The sequence below is a fragment of the Anarhichas minor genome, unplaced genomic scaffold (genome assembly GCF_050575085.1).
Source record: "Anarhichas minor isolate MPS153535 unplaced genomic scaffold, ASM5057508v1 ptg000028l, whole genome shotgun sequence".
NCBI classification, from domain to species: domain Eukaryota; kingdom Metazoa; phylum Chordata; class Actinopteri; order Perciformes; family Anarhichadidae; genus Anarhichas; species Anarhichas minor.
Genome location: NW_027466474.1, coordinates 8,332,334 through 8,353,685, shown reverse-complemented (window position 1 = coordinate 8,353,685; position 21,352 = coordinate 8,332,334). Strand labels below are relative to the sequence as shown.

At 44.7% G+C, this 21,352-nt stretch overlaps 1 protein-coding gene across 1 annotated transcript in view; it reads right to left on the bottom strand.

Annotated features, from left to right (window-relative positions):
- Positions 1-6,416: 6,416 nt before the first annotated feature.
- diaph1 (diaphanous related formin 1) overlaps positions 6,417-21,352 on the bottom strand; it is a 36,529-nt gene continuing 21,593 nt past the window's right edge. Inside the window, 9 exon segments of the mRNA XM_076103972.1 lie at positions 6,417-7,092; positions 9,162-9,276; positions 10,775-10,987; positions 10,989-11,288; positions 13,374-13,553; positions 14,867-14,931; positions 17,482-17,597; positions 19,656-19,772; positions 21,134-21,252. Coding sequence (XP_075960087.1) covers positions 7,031-7,092; positions 9,162-9,276; positions 10,775-10,987; positions 10,989-11,288; positions 13,374-13,553; positions 14,867-14,931; positions 17,482-17,597; positions 19,656-19,772; positions 21,134-21,252 — 1,287 coding nt within the window. The 3' untranslated portion in view covers positions 6,417-7,030.

The following is a 21,352-nucleotide window of genomic DNA, read 5'->3' as shown; positions in this document are numbered from 1 at the left end:
GTACACTGTGAGAAAAAGGCCTACAGGACACACGTGTTGATCAAGTCGCCTATTGTTAGGAGCAGCAGAGTCTCCTGCAGCTATCGCAGCAGCCAGCAATGCAGCACGCCACTAAAACTGAACTCTGTGCCCAGCTCCCTCACACACTCCCACAGCCAACTCAACTCGGTTTCCACATTATTCTACCTCACCTCAACATCCATCTCCTCAATCACTCCGGTCGCTTCACGTCTCTCCACCTTCTGATCATTCGTCATTCCTTCATTCCCTCCCTCAGTGCTCTCGTCACTCCTGCCTCCATTCGTCCTTCTCCCGGCCTCATTCATTCTGCACCTCTCTCCTTCACTCCACCCTCAATAACGCCATCCGTCTTCTAGTCTACCGAACCAAGATCAGTCTCCATCCATCTCCATCTCTGACAGTAATCTAGCCTGCTTTCTTTTTTCTAAAGTCATAGTAATGCCATATTAAGGCTATGTAGAATAAACTAAAGAGTAATGTAACAAACAAACGGCTGACATCACAACCTTTTATACTGATGTATAACAGCATTAATACTGATCTGTAATATTGCAGTCTTGACTCTCAGAATGCAAGTTTATATCTGCTACTCTCCTCACTCACTGTATGCTACATGTTTTTTTGTTTTTTTTGGCAAACAATGCAGTGGCCTTCATGTTTGTTTCCTTCAACTGGCTTCAATCAAGCAGCATACTTGTTATCATCAATCCAGCTCCCAAAAAATGTGCACTTTCTCATAGTGGCGGCAGGCTTTTATCTTTCTTGGGTTAGCCAGCTACCTTGTGAGCCAACAAACAACAACATTTTTAGGAACTTTCTCCCATAAAAGCTGCAGGGCTGCATTAAGTGCTACCCACATTTTATTCAGAGTCTGGAAGAAAGGAAAAGCAGCACGTTTGTAGTTCTATGCAGGCGGCTTACAGCTCGGAATATCCTTAAAACTGCCAATAACAGTGTCATTTTGGATTTTCAATCAAATGAAATTAGCTAGAAAGAAAACTGTCTATATATAGAGAATAAATCACTTCAGAGATTTGTTTTCAAGATCTTCCAGTACTTGAATTATGTGTATTTTATTATTAGTGGTATCATTTGCGATGCTGTTGTGGTCTGTTGCTCTTGCTGCTATATTCTTTGAGGTGAGAAACAAAGAAACCAGTGAGAAGGTAAAGCTTGAGAGCAAAAATCAACATGAAACTTTGAAAGCCAAAAAACTCTGGCTTCTTCAAAAACTTTCCAGAACAGACAGAAAAAAAAAAACCACATTCTTGGAGAGAGCTTTAGAAGTCTCTGGCGTACCACTCCATTCACCCAAACAGACGGGAGTTGCTGCTGACGCCATGTGCATGCACAACAAGGCCTGAAAGGTTCACTCTGCTCGCTGAGCATCTACAGCGGAACGCTTCTAGCGAACAAAGCACTTCTAAGTGCAACACATGAAGACAAAAGACGGACACAGTACACATGCAGTGTGTGACCCCCGGTAGTTATAGGTACCGTATATCTGGTGTACTGTAGCGTGTTAGAGATGTGATTTAATCTTAGCTGAAATGGCACAGCTTTAAGTCCTCCTTCGTAGCACGTTCTGCCATCGCTGCACATCAAGGTTACACTGTGTCAACACCGATATTTCATATTCTTGCCCCGATGAAACAGGAGCGGGCAGATTTTGGGGTTGGGCAGGGATAGTTTTTTGTCTCTGACTCCCAATTTCCACAGCCCATCTGAGATGGTACAACTTCAAAGCCCGCTCCCTGGGATCAATACTTAAAGTAGTACCTCCATTCACACCATGACAAAGTACTCATCTGCTTTCTCCCTCTTTCTTTTACTGTTAGTCCCTGGTGCCCTGCTACCATCACCCTGCTTTGCCAGTCTCACTTTCACCCTGCAGTTAATCTGCTGGGTGGAGTGATGCGCGCTTGGGGAACCAACAAGGGGAAGATGAAGGCGATGAAGAAAGAGGGGGAATGAGAGGAGGGGGGGGGAAGGGGAGTGAGCGATGGCCATGCATTATTTAGCAAACAGAGTGGAGTTTTTAGGGGATAAATGTGAAAGCATGTTTAGGGACAACCTTTTTCCTTCTCCCTCCCTTCATTTCTTGCCCTCCCTCCAACTTTCCTTTCCCCCACGAGGATCGCCACATCTCTTATTCAGTAGGGAGGTTAAAAATTCAAAGCTGGGAGAGAGGAGGAGGTGCGGGGAGGAAAGAGAGTACCTGAAAATGGTCAAAATGAAGGAATATCTTTAGGGAGTTTTCTCAAGTGCTAATCTAGAGAGCCCCTTGCTTTGATTAGGCGTGTGTGTGTGTGTGGGGTGGGGGGGAGAGTAAGAGGACAGGGGAGGTAGATGAATAGAGAGAGAGAGCAGGAGAGGGTGCAGACGTACACTTTCACGCAGTGCAGTGTAGTGTAGCACACAGCATGGTGAAAAATGAAGGTGCCTGCAGGGCGAAGCAGAACCAACATCTCACAGAACACGACACAAAATGCAGATACTGAGTAATGGAGCAAGGGTTTCAGCATTCAAACACATTCTCACACACAGGAGCAAACCAACTGTAATTGACCAAGGAACACACACAGCATTATTGTACTCTCATATACTATCCATACAAGTCTAAGTTACTGTGCCTACACGTCCACGACACATCAACACATACATTTTAGTCCACACACACTCCGTCACACGGTTACTGGGAGCAAATTAAGGTCAGAAAGTGGAGCATGGCCTGGTCCACCAAGCCTTGTAAATACCATCGGTGTCGGTGTAAATGCCACTGGGTTATCCACATTACACACATCCTCCACAGCTGGAAACCAGGGACGTTTCTACACCAGCGGCAATAAAAGCTGTGCAGGTTACTAAACGCACACACACAGAGCTCACATACACCCTAGCCTAGTGCACACACACACACACACACGGAGATAAACAAGATAATGTGTATATTAACAAAGTTGGAACAAGTGTGTGCAAAGTTTGGGTGAAATTGATAGTTTTAATATGTGTGATTGCGTGAGGACCCTAAAGACATGGTGGGAGCCATCAGCATAATGGGGCAGATAGTCTCATAGCATCGTAATAACTCACGAGCTAGCTAACACGGCGGCAGTAGCAGCTCAAGGCTACTGTTAAACAATTCTACTGAGATAGGAGCGTTGGACTTTAAAGGACACTTTCAAAGGCCTCCGTTGCTGCCATCTATCTTGCCTTTTCTCATTTTACAGCTTGCTTTATCTCCCCCCCCCCCCACCAGTCCTCTGTCATTTTTCTGGTTCCATCCGTCGTTTATTGCATTCTCTCTTCATAAGAACCCCTTTTATCAGGCAGAGATAAGAGAAGAGAGATGAGAAAATCAGGAGAGAGAGAGGAAGAAGGAGGATGGGGGTTAATGCTCCTATCTTGTCAACTCCATCTTTGAAGTTGTTGCTCTTTACCACTCCATTTTTTTAATGTATGCTATCAGTGACATCAAAGTGGGCTAAGCCTCTTGCGTGCGTCTGTGAGTGTGTCACTGCCCTCGGGGGTAGGTAGCTAATATTGCAAAAAAATAAACAGAGGGAGTCGCTGAGGCGGGGAAGCACCGTCATCCACAGTCAATCTGCACTCTGACTCTTTCTTCTCTTCATCTCTCCCCCTGTCTCACGATTAACAGGAATTCTAATCATAGATACAGCCTCGGTATGACTTCTCTTCCTCAACCAGTCGGTATGGAAACTAAAGCACCTCTACCTCCACAAACACTTTGACACCTCAGAGATGCAGGTTTGCACATATGTAAGTCCGCACAAACACACACACAAAGCATGTAGGAAATACAGGACGGGGGAGGAAAAAGAGTATGGTGTCAGTACCAAGAGGAGCCAAACAGGAAGGAAGAGTGGGTGGAAGAGTGTAGGTGTGCATACATATATGCCTTCATACCCACAACATTCCATCTCTGTTCAGGTTTTTTCTTTTTTCCTCTTGGCCTCGGTGAAAAGAGACCGAATCGTGAACACTGAAATGGTAATGGTGTTCGGATGAGACATTGGAATGCTGGCTGGCTGACTGGCTGGCTGGCTGGGAGAGGAGCCGAGTGAAGCGAAGAAAGCCTATTCCGTTTAAAAACAGGATAATCTCCAGGAAAGAGAAAAGGCAGCAAGGAGATTAGGCACACACACAGCGGTAATGCTCCGGTATGAGTACGCTTAGCTCATTTGCATGTAAAACAGAGGAGAGAGATATAACGAGGGAGGGATGGAATGAAGAGAATGAGTGGGACAAAAGCATGTACGAGTGTGAGTGTGTGTGTGTGCGCTTACATGTGTATATTTCTGCTTGTGCATGTGAGAGAGCTGTTGCTTTTGGCAATGAGAGCCAATTTGAGCACACACAGATGTGTTTGAACCTGATAAGGCCTGATGAATGAGCGGCGTTTCGCGGCTGTTCCTCAACCATAAAGAGACGGTGAATGAGGGAGCGCTTGCTATTGCCGCACTGAGAATACACACCGTGGCTTAGAGAGCAGAGCGGAGCCAGCCTAATGCAACGCTACTGTTAAGGGCTTAAGAGGTATAGTTGGGATTTTAAACTTAAGCACCGGTAAACATAAACGCAACCCGAAAACATCAAATCTTCCATGTACAGGTTCTACCTGCATATTGAAAAGCTAGTCTATATATATGGGCTGTAGGTGCCGTTTTGATCTAAGTCCCTCACAGACACCACTGAGCATAGTCATCCAATCGTCTGGCCATTTGTTGTTGGCAAAAAGGTGTGTGTGTTTGTGTGTGTGTGTGTGTGTGTGTGTGTTGGGGAGGGGGTGAAAATAGGTAAGAGTAGAAACGGCTGCATCCAGAAATGGAATGAATAGAAGGAAAGAATACTTTGGTATTTTCTACAGCATTAGTGACCTTTGCATTAACCTGCTTCTCTTTCTACAGCCCCAGCCTGAATACTGCATGATTTATTAACAGGGCCTGCTGCTGTGCGCTACACGAGTACACACACACACACACACACACACACACACACACGCACACACACACACACACACACACACACACACACACACACACACACACACACACACACACACACACACACACACACACACAACTTAAAACACATTACACACAAGCTTTTCAAAGCCAATACTAATTTAGCACAATCGCACAAACACTGTCATGGCTTAATAAAGTGTGCCCATTCCTCATTTAGTCATCTAAGTGCTTTATTAGTGCATATTTTAAACAGTCTCAGGAGACAGCAGCTCCGAGTCTACACATCCCCATAAACTCTTATCTGAAACTCTCCCTAATTATGCGCACACAAATGTACACAACAAACTCGAATGCAACTCACAAATGCTTCTTGGCTGTGACCCAGAGGGGATCCAACAGTGGAAAACAAACATCTTCTGGAAGTGGGCTGTGTGGGGATTATGAAACTGGGATGGGGGGGGGAGGAGGAGATGGAGGGAGGGAAGAAAGGAGCCCATTGAAGTAAAAAGGAACATCTCCCCATTTCTCACCTGTGGTCATTTTCATCGAAAACTTGCAAGTAATTTATCAGGCCTGTCAAGTGTGGAGCAGCGACTGCACGGCCATCAGCTACAGAACCAGAAGAGACACTAGACCGCGATGTATTGTCTATGAACTATGCCTCATAGATGACTGAAGGGTAAATCAATATATCACACAGCCGACATGTTTTGTAACAGCCTTGCAATCAGTTTGCTGTAATATAAAAATCAAAACAGTGCCAGGAGTTATTTCATTAGCACGGACATTTTCCTTCGGCTGACAATAACCTTGAGCGAGTGCGCTGTAACAAAAACAAGTCACCGAGTGTTGTGAACTTTGTTTAGCAGAAGACGTAATGACCTCATCAACAACACTGCACCTTATTGCTCCACGCCTCTTGGTCTTTCATTGCTAATACATGACATATCTCATCTCATCCCTTTAACTGACTACAACCTGAGAGAGGCCCGCAGGCAAGCATGGCCAAACACACACACACACACACACACACACTCTTGCTGATTGGTGGCTCATTAAGATGAAAAGTGAATAGAGCAGACCTAAGAGGGAACTCAGCAACACAAATATACACACACACACACACACACACACCTACAGAGAAGGAAATTGATTTCTTCAGAACACAGGCAGATCAAAAGGCTTATTATAATTGGTTTGTAAATGCGGTGGAGCTCACCCACCCACGCTCTCACCAGCACACAGGCACCTCTTGCACTGACAAAACACGCATTCATCTGTAAATAAATCGGAGTTTCATAGAAAGCGATGCAGGAAGGTGCTGTTGCATGTGTAGGTGTGTTATGCAGCGATATACAATTGATGACATCCCAAAGCAACTCCTTTGGGTGGGTGTGTGTGTGTGTGTGTGGGGGGGGGGGGATCTCCAGTGGAAAGGAGAAATGAGGTTGTCGTACAACAACAGACTACAGAAACACAGCAGTAGAGGCTGAGACACAGAAGAGGGTTCGGGTGTAAAGGCTGGAGAATTGGGATATGAAAATGATCCTCACATTATGAGGATTAATAATCATATATGCTCCTGGCTCTTTTCTCTTCTTTTCTCTCCCGAATCAAATTAATCACCAACGTTCCCCCTAGCCCAGCCTTTCCCTTGGCTCACTCTTCATTTTTTTTTTTTTCCTCCACCTCCTCTCGCTCTCTCACTCCCTCATTCTTTTGCTAATTGGGCTATCTGAGGTGCCGACTTCAAAAGGCACCTGCTATAGAACCCAGTCTGAAAAAGTGAGAAAAGGACAGTTAAGGATATCTACACATATTAGAAGAATATGGATTCTAGCCTCGTCACTATCCTACTTTCCAAAACAATGGGTATCGGCATAAAAACCATCTGTGCTTGGACTCTGTTCACCCGTTATTCTGTGAAGTTACTACATTAAAAAACAAACAAGACCCACAGAATTAAGGAAAGATTTAGAAAATTCTCTCTGATATATTTGCTGTAGATGCTTATAGATTATTTAGACATGCATACAGATACAGAAGGAAACTGATGTTACATGTCCGATAACAGCTTTAGTGGCTTATCTCACAATCTGCTCTTGTTGGGGCAAAATCCATCTGAAGATACAAATAATGAAGGTTTTAATGATCCTCTCTGTAGTTTGCTCCGGGATTTGTGAGGTTAAAGTCGGACATGCTCAGCAGCTGAAAGGAGACGGGAGCATCAAGGACAACTGGCCTGAGCTTAACTACTGAACTTGAACCTGTTTTCAACAGATACATAGCTAGAGAAATACACACTGGAAATAAAAACAACTACGTAGATAAACAGCAAGCTACTAAATATATGTAGACTGTCTGTGTGTGTGTGTGCGTCAAAGTGTGGAATTGTGTTCATGAGAGCCATGTGCAGCCAGAGGGCATGTCTGCCACCATCAGCTCTGTGCTCTTCCACCGAGCCTTAGAGGTCAACACCCCTGACCCTGCCCTGAGCACACTACCCTCCTCCCACACCCACACGTCTCTTTCTGTGTGTGTGTGTGTGTGCTACCCCAGCAGCACTTGTGGGCAGCTGATCAAGAGGAGGAAGAAAGGTCAGGAAGGGTCAGCGGTGGCTCGATGTGCTGTCTGCCTGTCTGCTGGGTAACGAGGAATGGGAGGTGCGAGAGGAGGAGGAGGAAAAAGGGAAGATGAAGAAGAGTGAAGCTGGGCTTCCAGAAATGAGGGATTAGGAGAAGGATGGGGAGGTCAGGAGGAATGTATTACGCCTCGAGCGGTGTTTAAGCAAGAGAAGGACGGACAAGAGGTGAAGGGTCAGTCTGTATAAGCGGAGCTGGTTGCTTATTGGGCATGTATGCATGCACAGCCACACAGATGTACTCTACACAGTGAGGATTAAACATCACATGCACACTGAGAAAAAAAAAATAAGATGCTTACACAACAGCTTAATGAAAACCCAATTCTGTTTTGAAGAATGTGTTAAACCAAACCTCAACAGATTCAAGAAACACGGAGGAAATCAACAACACTTACAGAGTAATAAACACTGGACCAGGTCACACTCTCTCTCTCTCTCTCACACACACACACACACACACACAGTACATCCACACAGACAGGTGTGGGGCTATGAAAAGGCCACGGTGTCTTTATAGTCCGCTCTCAGAAAAGGTTATTAGACATCAACCGGAACGAGCGGCTGTCTTGGCCAATAAAAAGTGGAGGCGTGGGTGCACGAGCCAAGGGGGTGAAGGGGTCAAATCCAGGAGTGACAGGCGGACGTTAGGACTCGCCATACAGGTGAATGTAGACGGGACAGCTGCCGACGCTGACATTTAACTGACATCAACGGCTAGCATCAGCCATGTGTGCATGTGCGCTTCTGTTTATGTATATGACAAGAGCAAGAGTCGGTGTGTGTATATATGTGTACCGAGACTCAATCTGAAGGTCAGATAGAATTATACACACACACACACACACACACACACACACACACACACACAGTGTCCGTCTGTGATTTCCTGGTGTCCTGGTTACGATATGAATATGGAGGAGTTAGAGCAGAAGGCTCAGTGACACCGGGACAAGGTGATAGGAGTGGACAGGTGTGCGTGTGCGAGCGTACGCCCGTGTGTCAGCGCTTTGTGCCAGGACAGCAGGTGGCTAGTCAAAGGACATCAGTGACCTTCTCCTTATCCCTCCCTCTGCCCTCCTCTCTTTGTCCATCTCTCCCTCCGTCCCCGAGTCCCAACTCCTCTCGCCCGGCCGCTGTGTCTCTGCGCAACAAGTCTCGGAGCGCGTCGAGAAGATTGAACGCATACACAAACACAGGTGTGGGTGGTTTATTCATGAACTGGTGTGAGAAGCTGTTTTGACACAGTGTTACTGAATAATGTAAATGTGCAGCGTGTCCTCCAAGTAGAGGGAAGGGAAAGGTTGAGAGGATGTGTGACAAAAACAAACTAAATGGAAGTGGGTGCGTGATATCCTTACCTTTAGTGGCTGATGGAAGCAGGAGGATTGGATGGAAGGGGAGGGATGTGGGAGAGGCGAGACACAGAAAAAGACATCGCTGATTACTGTGAAACACAACATGATGACAGCGGTAGTAACATACAAGGAACATACAAGCCACACACTCACTCTTTGTCTGTGAGGAGAAGGCCAAGGTGAGTTTGGCAAAGAGCTCATTGCTTTCAAACTGATCCTCTTTCACCGAGGTCCAGAAACTATTCTCAGAGAGCTCCTCAGGTCCGATCTAAGGGAGAGAAACGGCAGAATGTACGGAGAGAGAGAGAGAGAGAGAAAGAGGGAGACGGGGAGATTAAATGAAGCAGAGAGAGATGTATTGTATCTGTTAGATAACCATATCATCAAATTGACTCAATTTTCCCCAAAACGGTCATCCGTGCACCTGGCAAAGGATGAAATGAGCAGATAAAGAAGTCGGCAGAATAAACGAAACAGCCGGGCTGTAAAAGGAAGAGGCAGGAGTATGATAGAGAGGGGTGGGGGTGGGGTGTGGGGTGTGGGTGGGGGGGGGGTCGAGAAGGGTGAAGGAAAGATGGAAGGCACAAAGAGGAAAGAAAGAGAAGGAAACGGGTAGTTATTTCCTCTAATCTTCACACACTGTCTCTACTACAAAGCATCCAGAGCTTCACACCCAGAAATGCAAAGAAACACAGAGGCGGCCTCTTTCTTCACCCTCCCTCCCTCTCTGTATCCCTCCCTTTGTCTTGCTGTTGCTCGTCTCTCTATTTCTCTCTTCTGGTCACAAGTCAAAATTAACTTTGTATGATTTCTTTCCTTCACTTTCTGAGTGCTCTCATTAAAGAGAAAGAGAAAGAGAGAAAGTGAAACACAGAGAGCGAGAGAGAAAGCAGTGGTAGTAAATTTACAGATATCAGTTCTTTCATTATGGACAAAGCCTCAGGGATGGGGGGCGAAGGACGGAAAAGACACAGAGTCGGGAGAGGAAATGTGATATGGGGATGAGCTGAAGGAGCAAGAAATGAAAAGCAAGAGAGTACGCCAAAAAAAAAAAGGATGAGACCAAGCCAGAAAAAAAAAGTTAATTTAAATTACAAAAGAATACTGTCCTTTCTAGCAGCAATTTAATTATCTTTCAGTGGCGCAGTTAAAAGAAGAAGGCTTATTAAAAAGCAATTTCTGTGACATCCTCGTCAAACACTCTCCCCAGCCCGAGAGAGAAAGAGAGCGAGAGAGAGAGAGAGAGAAGCTAAATGCAGATGAAGTCTGCTGAAGCCATTAAACAGTAGCTTTAGGCTAAAGAAAGACAGAGGGCCGTTTTGATGTTTTAACCATCACAGATGAGAGGGGGGAGAAGAACATGAAGCACATAGTCATGAGACACACGTCTGCATGCGAGTCACTTTGGGTCAGAATCTCACTATTAGAGCTCCGATGCTCTCACACTGTTGCACACAATAAAGAACACCCTCAGCTATTTCAGACCGTACTGTTAAACTTAGCGCAGTAAAATACACACAAACTATAAATCACATTAGAATTATTTAGAATAAAACCCCTCCCTGTTTTATGAGGAGCTGGAATACAGCAGGATATATTAGCGGACAGGTGCCTCATCAAAGCTGGCGTGTTGAGGCAAAGAATGGAGAAAATAAATGTGAAGGAGCAACGCAAATTGCACATTTAGTTTTCCCACAATCTCTTTACGTCGCCAGATAAGTGATTTAAAAGTGATTGTATATCGAACCATCTATCTCAGGACCGACCTTGCTCCAGTTGGCTCTCTTCAGCTGGACTTCAGGCTTGTAGTCCTTCTTAGGCTGGAGCCCGTAAGGCAGTTGGGGTGGTGCAGGGGCCCCCCAGCCTCCCATGCCAAATGGTGGAGGTGGAGGCATGCCTGGGCCCGGAGGTGGGGGAGGGATACCGGGAAACCCAGGTGGTGGTGGTGGAGGTCCCATCCCAGGTAAGGGTGGAGGGGGGTGGCGGTCCTGCCATGCCAGGGAGGGGCGGGGGTGGTGGAGGTCCTGGCATGCCTGGTAGAGGAGGTGGGGGAGGAATACCGGCTTGACCCGGTAGAGGAGGAGGAGGAGGAATACTGGCTTGACCCGGTAGAGGAGGAGGGCGAGGTGGAGCAGGCATGCCTGGCATAGGTGGGAGAGGAGGTGGAGGGGGTATACCTGCATGTTGGCCGGGGAGAGGAGGGGCAGGTGGTGCCACAGGAACAGTAACTGTGACGACTTTGGTCTTGGCCTCTTCCAGATCTTTAGACAGCTTTTCAGTCTGCAAGGAAGTAAGAATACAGCACGTTATCATAAATATTGATTCAAATACTCCTAAAATACCTACAGCTGTAAATCTTCACACCGCATACAGTAACTTCATCATATTAGCAGGACTTGACTGTGTATTGTTTGGCTTTTGTTCCTTGAATTGACATTAATTTTGTAGAGCTTTGGCAATTTCCACCATTTTCAATGAATAGCCATGCCAACTGAGAGATTAGATTCGAGGGAATAAAAAAGCAGAACAAAAGGAGGGGAAAGAGCAACATAGAAGTGGATTAAAGCCTGGGCAGGAGGGAGTTTTGGGAGAGATGGGGAGAGAATGGAGGACAAGGCCCAGAGAGAAAAACATAACAGGGGGGGGGGGGAGAAATTAAGTCCACAGAGGAATTTATAAGAAAAACTTTTAAAGAGGACAAACTTCTAAATTAGATGCGAGGGTGAAATCTATTTCTTTATTCAACACTGAAATACTAATCTCAGTATTTACATCACCGAGGAGCCAATTCTTGAGAAAACTGTCCAAGTCATTTAAGTCAGCCGGCTAATACTGGTCCATGAGAGAGGACTGGGCTTTGAATGGGAGTATACTATACGAGATTAAAAACGTTTAAAAGTTGACTTACTGTATGCGTTCTTCTTAGGTGTGTAAAGTGTAAACGGTGCGCATGTGAAGTGTCCATATGCTGCGTGACAAATTGTTTGTGTCGTTTCCTCGGACTTTGAAAAGAAGACAGTAACAGACATAAAGGGCCTCTGAGGCAAGCTTTCTTAGCGAGGCAGCAGATGAAGAGCTGGGCACCGCATCACACGGAGGAACAGTGAGAGATCTCTACATGTGAAGAAATCTTGGATGGGCAGCGCCTCAAACGCAGAGAAAGTGAGCCATCTTAGTATGGAAGCTTGTCTGATGCCTGGATGGCGATGCCGCTGATGCGTTGGGCAACTGTGTGCATATGCGCGTGTTTGGGCTTTCGCGTGGTGGGATGATGACTGTGCTGGCATCAGCCACTTTGGATGAAGCTCATTTTGGAAGCGGTTTAGTTGTCTTGCAGACAGACACAGACACACAGACACACACACACACACAGGAACATCTTCATGTGGTTATGAGCACACATGCACAGAGGCAGACTGTTCTGGGTCACTTGGTGTGTTTGTGAGTTCGGGTGTCACTGTGAGGCAAAGTCCAGCTGGTGTGGCAGCAGGACACTGACAGCTAAACAATCCTCATCTTTGCCCCCCGACTGTACGAGTGTACAAACACGAGCATGAGCGCACACACACACACGATATCGTTTTAGTTTTTTTTTGTTTCCGTTTTTCAAGCAGTTGGCTAAATCATTGAAGGCCATGGGGCTTTTGTGTTGGTGTGGATGGCTGTTGGACAACTTTTTGGTGTTTGGACTTCTGCAATATTGTATTTATCTATAAGCCTAAAAATATTTTACTTCTTGCAGCTTTAGCAGAAGTTTTCTCTTTCTTTCCGTATGTGTTTCTGGGACATTAAACCAGACTGATTAAATTATCTGACTCCAGCTTTATCGATTCTGTCCTCATGTTCTGGTTCTTTTATATCGGCATCAAGCAACGATGGGAGTTCTGTATGAAATCAGTTTGAGCTGCTCAACTTTCCACGAAGATTTTTGGAAGTGTCAAACTGGGTTCAACGCAATTTTTATTTGATGGGGGATGAGGTACTTATCCATAGTGTGTGTATTACCTTCCTGCTACAGTAGATGGTGGTCGGCACACTTCTTTTAGGTGGCTGAAATACATGTTGATGCTGGCCCCATCCACAGCAGTACGTTGCTATTCTCCTGCAGTGTTTCTCCAAACTAAGGGCGTGCCGACCACCATCTACTGTAGCACTGTACCACTACTGATAATTACCTCATACGCTTCAAAAGATCCAAACTATCCCTTTAAGGTTAATTCACTTAAATAAACTTATTGAGTGACGTTGTCACATTTAGCTTTAAAAAAAATGCAAACAGCTTCTATTTAGATTTTGAGTGAGATGAATTAAAAAGGCATCGAGTCGCACGTGGACAGGTTGGTGGATGTGTGTGCTTGTGTGTACCTGCTGTTGCAGAGAGGTGAGCTGTTGTTGTAGTCCCTGGTTCTCCTTGTCTTGCTCCAGCTTAGACGTGGCCAGCTGTTCCTTCTCGTGGCTCAAGTCCTGCAGCTTCTGCTCATAGTCACCCTCCAGTTTCTTCAGCTCCACCTGCAGCTCGTGGCGTGCCGTCAACTCGGCATCCAGCTAATACACATGTGAAGGGTCATAGAGGGAGACACACTCGGTTACAGTACCCTTAGTGGGCTAGGCAGACTTTTTAGTGGCTTTACAACCTTTTGTGTAGTGGTCGAATTTAAGAAGCATTATCTTGAACAACATTTTCTCAGATTTCACTCAGGCACTAACAAAAGGTCCCATCGGCACCACGACTGCAAAGTATAAAAGATGTGTGAAACAAAGAATGGATTCAGTGTTGATCGAGCAGTGTTTGAAGGCTTAATCATTTCACAAACAAACAAAAAAAGAAATACTCCACATAAATATCAACCCTGAAGCTAAACACCAGGGTACTCGCATGAACTACGGGAACAAAGTGTGTCTGTATGCACAAGCTTTTAGTCTCCCTCTTGAAACTGCAGCAGTTTCCGTAACTCAAAGACCTGTAGAAGCAATTTCCTGCAGTCTAGCGCTTTCAGTTTCATTGGATAATTTACACTGCAAATTAGTGTCAATTACTGAGTTAGGGTGCTTCAGTGCACTTGTATGAGCTCACTTCCATTTTAAAGCCTTCACATGCAGAAAAAACAGAAAGAGAAACATTTTACCCCCAACTTGAATTTTTTCACTTTCATACATTCGAGGATTGTTCCCTTCTAGGACACTTGACAAACAGGATAAGAGTGTTCCAACAGATGACTGCATGAACACACAGACACACACACGGCTTTTTAATTAGCTGACAGCAGATCTGTTACTCTCACTGTCAGCGTCCTGACAGCCTCATCCCTAATTCCTGCCAAAGAGACTGACTGCAATTACCTCGTCATAGACAACTAGCACTATGGTGTGTGTGTGGTCAACAGAAATGAATCCAAGTGTGTTCATTTAATACGTGCTTGTGTGGATGTACACGTGTTCAATGGATATGATCCCATGCGAGTGTGTGCCTGAATGAACGCTCGTCTGTACTCCCTTTTTGCAATTATCCTGTCACTGGGACAGAAACATCAGGGCAGCAGCACACCGCAATCAAGGCATTTACCCCATATGTGTGTTGCTTGTGTTTTATGCTAGCCTGTAAGAGTATTAGTCTGTCAGACACGTGTATGCTCATTCTATTAGTCACCCTCTGTCCCTCCTTTTTTCTCATTTGTCATCCCATGTCAGACAAACACGGCTCGCATAGAATTTAATTTCTACAATGTATGATTGTAATAGCTTGTGGGCTTCTGGGATGACATGTAAATATGTCTGTGGGTATGGCAATGCTGCTGTTGTGTGTGTGTGTGTGTGTGTGTGTGTGTGTGCATTTTGGATTTCCAATGTGAGTATTTCACCTTCTTTTCCAGCTCGACAGCCTTGGCCTCGCTGGTTTCTACCTTGGTCTGGTCCACCATGTTGTCTGTGGACACACGGAGGACAGAAGAAAGGAAAAGAGAAGAAGGCAAAAAAAAAAAAAAGGGTGGTGGGTGAGATAAGGGTTTCCGACAGCGCACCTGCACACGTCTGGGCGTGAAGACATCGCACCCTTCAGTCTGGCACATACTGCGCACCCACATACATTCACAAACAGATGCACACAAACAGAGCAAGCATCCTATCCGTATCCCTATTTCTTCCCTTATCACACTGCTCAAACTGGAGATCCGTGAGAAGATTGTGGAGGCATCTCATTACAACAGGGTGCCATCTGTTGCTCGCTGCTTCTACACATTACCGTTTAAGCCTACACTACATACACCTTTGTCCCACTGTAGGGATGTGTGAGAGAAGTGGGAGCACACTTATTTCCCTCTATGCGAAACACATCTCACACCAATTTCTATCAAATTGTTAGATTCAAAAAAAGAAAGAAAGACCGTAAAACAGTCTGAAAGTAATCCATTATCTGAGGTTCTGCTCAGCAGAGGACAAGGTGAGGAGGACACCGGCTGACCAACAGGGTACTTTTACAGAATAATTGCAGGGCCTACAGGTGGTTCAGTGCCCAGGGGCTTACCGAGCATGTGCAGTAAAAGAACTAATTAGCATGACGATGAATGCCACAAAGTCACTGGATCAAAGACAGCTAATCACGATGCCCAGGAGAGGCATCAAACGGATAGATAGCAGAGATAGGAGAGAAGCGAAAATAGAAAAGTAGATTACATGTTGTGAAGAGAAAAGAGTGGAAGTTGAAACTATGCAAGATGACTTATATCTTATATCTAGATAAGCTAGAAGGAAAGGCAGCGCAAAATGAGAAATCTATTTTATGAAAGAGAAGATTTTTGCCAGATGAAAGAACTTCACATTGATATGCCAACCCACATACAATTTCCGAGTGTGCATTTGTGTATGAGTTTACACGGTTATTGGATGTGTGATGGAGGAGGGGGGTGGGGGTGTTACTTCTGTCATGGTGGCTAGGCTAAATGGGACAAACTTCGAATAGAGAGCACTAAGGGAGCCAGAATGTAGCAGAAAACTGTGCTGAATTTCAGAGTTCAAAGAAAAACACTAAATAATGCATGCAGGGCAGAATTGGGCTGCTTTCCACCGATAATAACTCTGGCAGCCTTAAAGGAGGCCAGCCAGCCTGTGTGTGTGTGTGTGTGTGTGTGTGTGTGTGTGTGTGTGTGTGTGTGTCTGTGTGTGTGTGTCAGGACGCATTTAGAAGCAGTGCAATTAGAGCCTCCTGCGGTGAGCAACGGAGACCTGCCATAAAGGAGTATTGAACTCTTGAGACATGGCCTGCACCTCCATTATGCTCTGGTTTAGTTAGCAGGTGGTTCCTAGTCAACATTTAGTCTTTCAAGTGCACGTGCACTTTACTAGTGTGCAACACTTTTCACCAAAATTCAGCATTTCATGTGTGTGTGTGTGTGTATAATAGAGAGAGCGACAGGAAATGACATGGATCAGTGGCCATCATAATACTTTGCGGTAAGCTGGTAGGGATGCTGCGTCTTGCTCATGGGCACCAAGATGACAGGCTCACCATTTTCCTGAAAAGTCTTTAAACTCAGGTGCTCATATGCAAGTCAAAACAGTTTGGGCTTGCTGTAATCATTCCTCTTTCCATACAGGCCATTAAAAGACACTCAATTCCCCGACAGTCCTCGTTCTGTGCAAAATGTATTCCAAAGTTAATCTGAAGCCAACATGAGGCTTCAGCAGTCGGAGTTAATCAAATGAATTGAGCATCTCCCAAAGTCAAAGTCTTTTCAGAATTCCCTTCTTCTGTTTTGCCGAGCTGCAGAGGAGGCGTAGCGACACAAAGAGGGAACTGTGTACTGAAAAAACAGCAACTTTGGGAGGTACTTGATTTCATTAACTCAAACTGCTGAAGGCTCACATTAGCTTGAGATAAACATTCTGGCACAGAGCGAGTTTGGAAGCGCATTAGGAGCGGATCTTTAAATGGACGCTATGAAAGAGAGGAACGCTCACAGCAAGCAAAACAGTTTTTATGATCATATGGGCGCCCGACTACTGTTTTAAGACAGACTGGAAAAATTCTGTTTAGATCTGTCCTCAGAGGGGATGTACCTGGGCACTTGTATTATGTTGATACATACAACACTAGTGCCTGAGAGTTACCATCTAACCAACCTATCATCATGGGATCAAACTTGGGAGGACGACAAAGAAATCACACTATACTGTGAAATCAGACTCTGGGATTTCTTGGTTTGAGATAAAGCTTTTGTCCTCTTGATAAAGATCATTTTATACCCTCGACCTACGACTGTGAAACTTGTGGCATAATTCAGCCCACACTCGCACACCCACCCTCTGTGGCGCTACCTTGTGGTATTCTGGAGCCACTACACATTGAACCATAGTTACAAATTGTATTAAACATTGTATTACGGGCAATTTCTGAAATAACATCAACAGCAAGACAGCTGTTTTTTGGGGTCTATGTGCATTTTGTGTTGACTTGGTCTGTTCTGGTCGAACGACTCACCTATCAAGCCTTCAATGTTGAGACTGAGGTTCCGGCACTTGAAGTCGGGGTCCGCTCCATTCCTGTGAAGCACGATCTGAGCAACGCACTCGTCTATCAACTTGTAGTACTGAGGCCTGCAGGAAGGACGGAGTGACAGATAGGTGGATAAGAAGTGGTGAGAGACAGCGGGAAGATAAGAGGAGGAGGGCAACGATGGAGAAGGAGAGTTAATATGTGGTGCAGGGTAAAAAAACGATAAATTGTCACCCTCTACAATAAACTTTGCATGTTGTGTCCCCAAAGACAATTATAGCAAACGTATGTATTGTACAATAGCAGTTTAGTCTGCATTAATAAGAAATCGGGTGAGCAGAGGACGGGACTGACAATGAGCAAGTCGGTTCATTTGTTCAGACATGAACCGTGTGAGCATGACAGTCTGAGCTTCTTGTCACTAAGATTGATTGTGTGCCACTGTGTTCTTGAGTGCGTTGGTGTATGTCCAGCGCCCCATGTCTGATCAAGCCAGCTTCACACAGACACTCAATTTTGGAGGTGTCTTATTCCCTGACCCCATTAGATGCTGCCAGAGTCACAAACTCAATACTTTATTTATTCTGCCACCCTCCCTCCCCTGTCTCTCTTAGTCACTCTGCCTTTGTCTAACACTTATTCCACTCCTTCAATATACTTAAAGGGGTTTTTTTTCCTCATGAAGCTCAGATTTTTCCGTGGAGCGAGAGAGACATCTAGTGTCCGTCAAGAAAACTGAGTCAAAGTCAAATAGATTTGCATTTGCTGGATCTGGCGTTCTTCACGAGCCTGAATTAAACTCAGACATGACGGTATATTAGGAAAAGGGTGGCTGGTAGACCTACGGCTATATACAGAATATACTATACAGAAGTCATTTCACTTTTAAACTACATCTATTAAGTCCTGTACATGCACAGCATGTGAATGACCGCTCATATAAGTGCACTTGTGTACTCGAACAAAGTCCTCAGGCCTCAATCTGCACTTGAGACTGAAACACAGTAAGACTAAGAATGTAAAAATAGCAAAGCAGCAGGTACCCTTTCATTTATTCCCACTCAAATGCTCACTCTTATATCCCCCGTACGTCCCTCCTCATTCTCTCTGCATCTACCTAGCAATTTACCTCAACTCTCTATTTTTTCCTCATTATAGTCCCGCCTTCCACCTCCTTTCTCTGTAATTATCCAGCTGTATTTTCTGCCACTCTACAGCTCTCCTCCCTCCCACACCTGCTGTCTCTCTATGGAGACCGTTACAGACCACTTCTATTGTGTTCCACTGGATCACCTGGATGGAGAGAGACAGATCGGATGGATGGGAGAGAGTGGAAGAAAAAAGGACCTAAGCTTGGACCATTTGTGTGGGCCAACCTAACTTTTCCCTCCTCACAATGCATTATTTAAACTGTGCTAAACATTAATCACAGTCTAAAATGTGTGCATGCCGACATATGTTGTGTGTTTTGCCCGTTTTCTGTGACATTGAGTAAGACAAAGCAGAAGAGAACATGCGTGTGTGCATACATTATACCATGCAACTCTGGACTTGTTATTATTCTAACCCCGGTCTTGTCATTCAATTATTCGCTCTTCCTCCCTCCTCTGTTTCCTTAGCTAAACCCCCAAGGGCTTTGGAAGACACAGGGAGATACATTAGCATATTTCTGGTGATAAGAGGTGATGGCGTTCATTTCTATTAAAATGGAATTGGACTTCTTTGCATGTATTAATTTCTCAGCCTTTGAACGGTGCTCCAGAAAACAAACAGCAAATGGAGGACAGGGCTGAGAGGAGGGAGAGGAGGATGAAGAGTGGGAATCTAAGAAAGGAAGAAACTACATCTCAAGTTTCACTTTGTCTTGTTATTTGGGTGTTTCTTTAACAGTTTTTAATATATATATATATATATATATATATATATATATACACACATACATATAGCAGCTAAATGCAGCTTCTCACAATGCGCCCAATCATTCAGATCATTTTAACAATTAGCCTTAATCTAGTTTTTCTTACACGTAGATGACAATGGTGGACAAGACATGAGCATAATGGAACAGCCGTAGGTAGGTAGTCTTCCAAAACAACCACATATCAGCTGTAATAAGCTAATGTGTGAGACATGTATGTGTGTATTTGCTCATGTGCTACCTGGCCAGATAGTCATTGCGGATTAGCAGCAGGTGCTGCATCAGGGACAGGAAGTGGGTTTCGCCCTTGGAGTCCTTCACCGTGTTGACTAGGATGTCAAACACTTCCCTCGCATCAGTGAAGCAAAAGCAGTTAAGGCTCAACGCACAGAGAAGTCAACAGAAATACTAAACACCCGATGCACAACATCTTCAACAATCAGTGACAACTCTCAACAGTCTCACACCAACGTTTGCTTTTGTGCGTTTCAAAATTACAGTGAAATAAAAGTGAAATAGAGAGCAAACTTGTAAACCATCGAATAATCTTTGTTGTAAAGGGACAATGTGTTGACATTTCAACATGTCTTGTACAACGACCACAATCAGTTCGATCACAGAAATATGTTTTCAAAACTCATCGGAGCTCAGTGTTCATCGAGTGCAGACTTTGTTTACACTGCATCGCTACCCGTGGGAGACACCTGGTGGTGGACGTTATAACTGCATGTCAAAAACAACAGGGAGAATTACAGCAGTTGGTGAAATTCATTTTTTAGCCATTTCTTTGAAAGAACACTGTTAGGGTGGCTACATTTGATCATAATCCAGTCCATCCTGAATGCCACACTAAATCAAACACCCAAACACAGTATGTGTTGTGTGATAAAGATAAAACAGCATCCTTTGCCTTTTTCCCTGTGAATATGTATCTTTGTCAAATCAGGACAAAATTATACATATCTGTTTTATTGGGATAGACCATATTTGCATAGAATAAAGCCATTAAAGTACTCTTGTGAGGTCCAGTTATCCCACCACAAAGTGGTCAGATATGCATGTGCTGAAAATGACACCTAAGAGTAGTAGAATGAACCATCACGTCCACATAGAACAAAAGAAATGAACACTTAACGGAGTAGGTTCGGTTGTTGTTGTGTACCTAATTGGACGGGCTCCCATCTGTATAACAAAAACAGATGACTCAGAGTGGCAATAAAGCAATGACAAAGTCCACCAGTGATCGGGGCTTTTGCTGTTCTTTACTGCACAGCAGATGAGTAGTAAGTGTCTGTGAGATGCTAATTGGCAAAGACGGATTTTGAATGTAAAAAAGTCCACACAGGGATACAATGTCCCTAGAGCCTGAAGGATTATGCTCATCAAGTATGAAAACATTCATTTTGAATCTGTCTTGGAATAAAGTAAGTGGTCAGCCTGATGACTAGATAGAAAGGAGCAATCTGCTTTTGTGTATATTGCTCCTTGTAGACTCATTTTTATAATGAAGGGGATACATGCTTATAATTCTGCATCCTAACTGTGTGAATCATACATATTCTTTCATTATATAAAAACAGTATGACGGATGTTCCTTTTGCTTATCGAAACTAGCAAAGCAACACAAAACAAGTGATGTAACCAGGTGTATAGATTCAGGTCAAAAAGTGGACCCTGACAGTTTCTACAGCGGGACAGTTTTGAGCAGTGGAAGGATATTCCATCTCAATGCGGATGTCATCAAGACGTGCTTTGAGGTCCTCGGAGTCATCCTCAGCCTGCTCATCAAACACTGTGAGTTGCACCCTCAGCTCTTCGTTTTCTATCATCCGGACCTCCTGCAGGGAGAGCGATGGGACGTCGGCGGTGGGATGAAAAGGCATAGGGGGGGAAATAACAGGGAGAGTGTGACAAACATTGAGTTTGGACAGTCGGGAG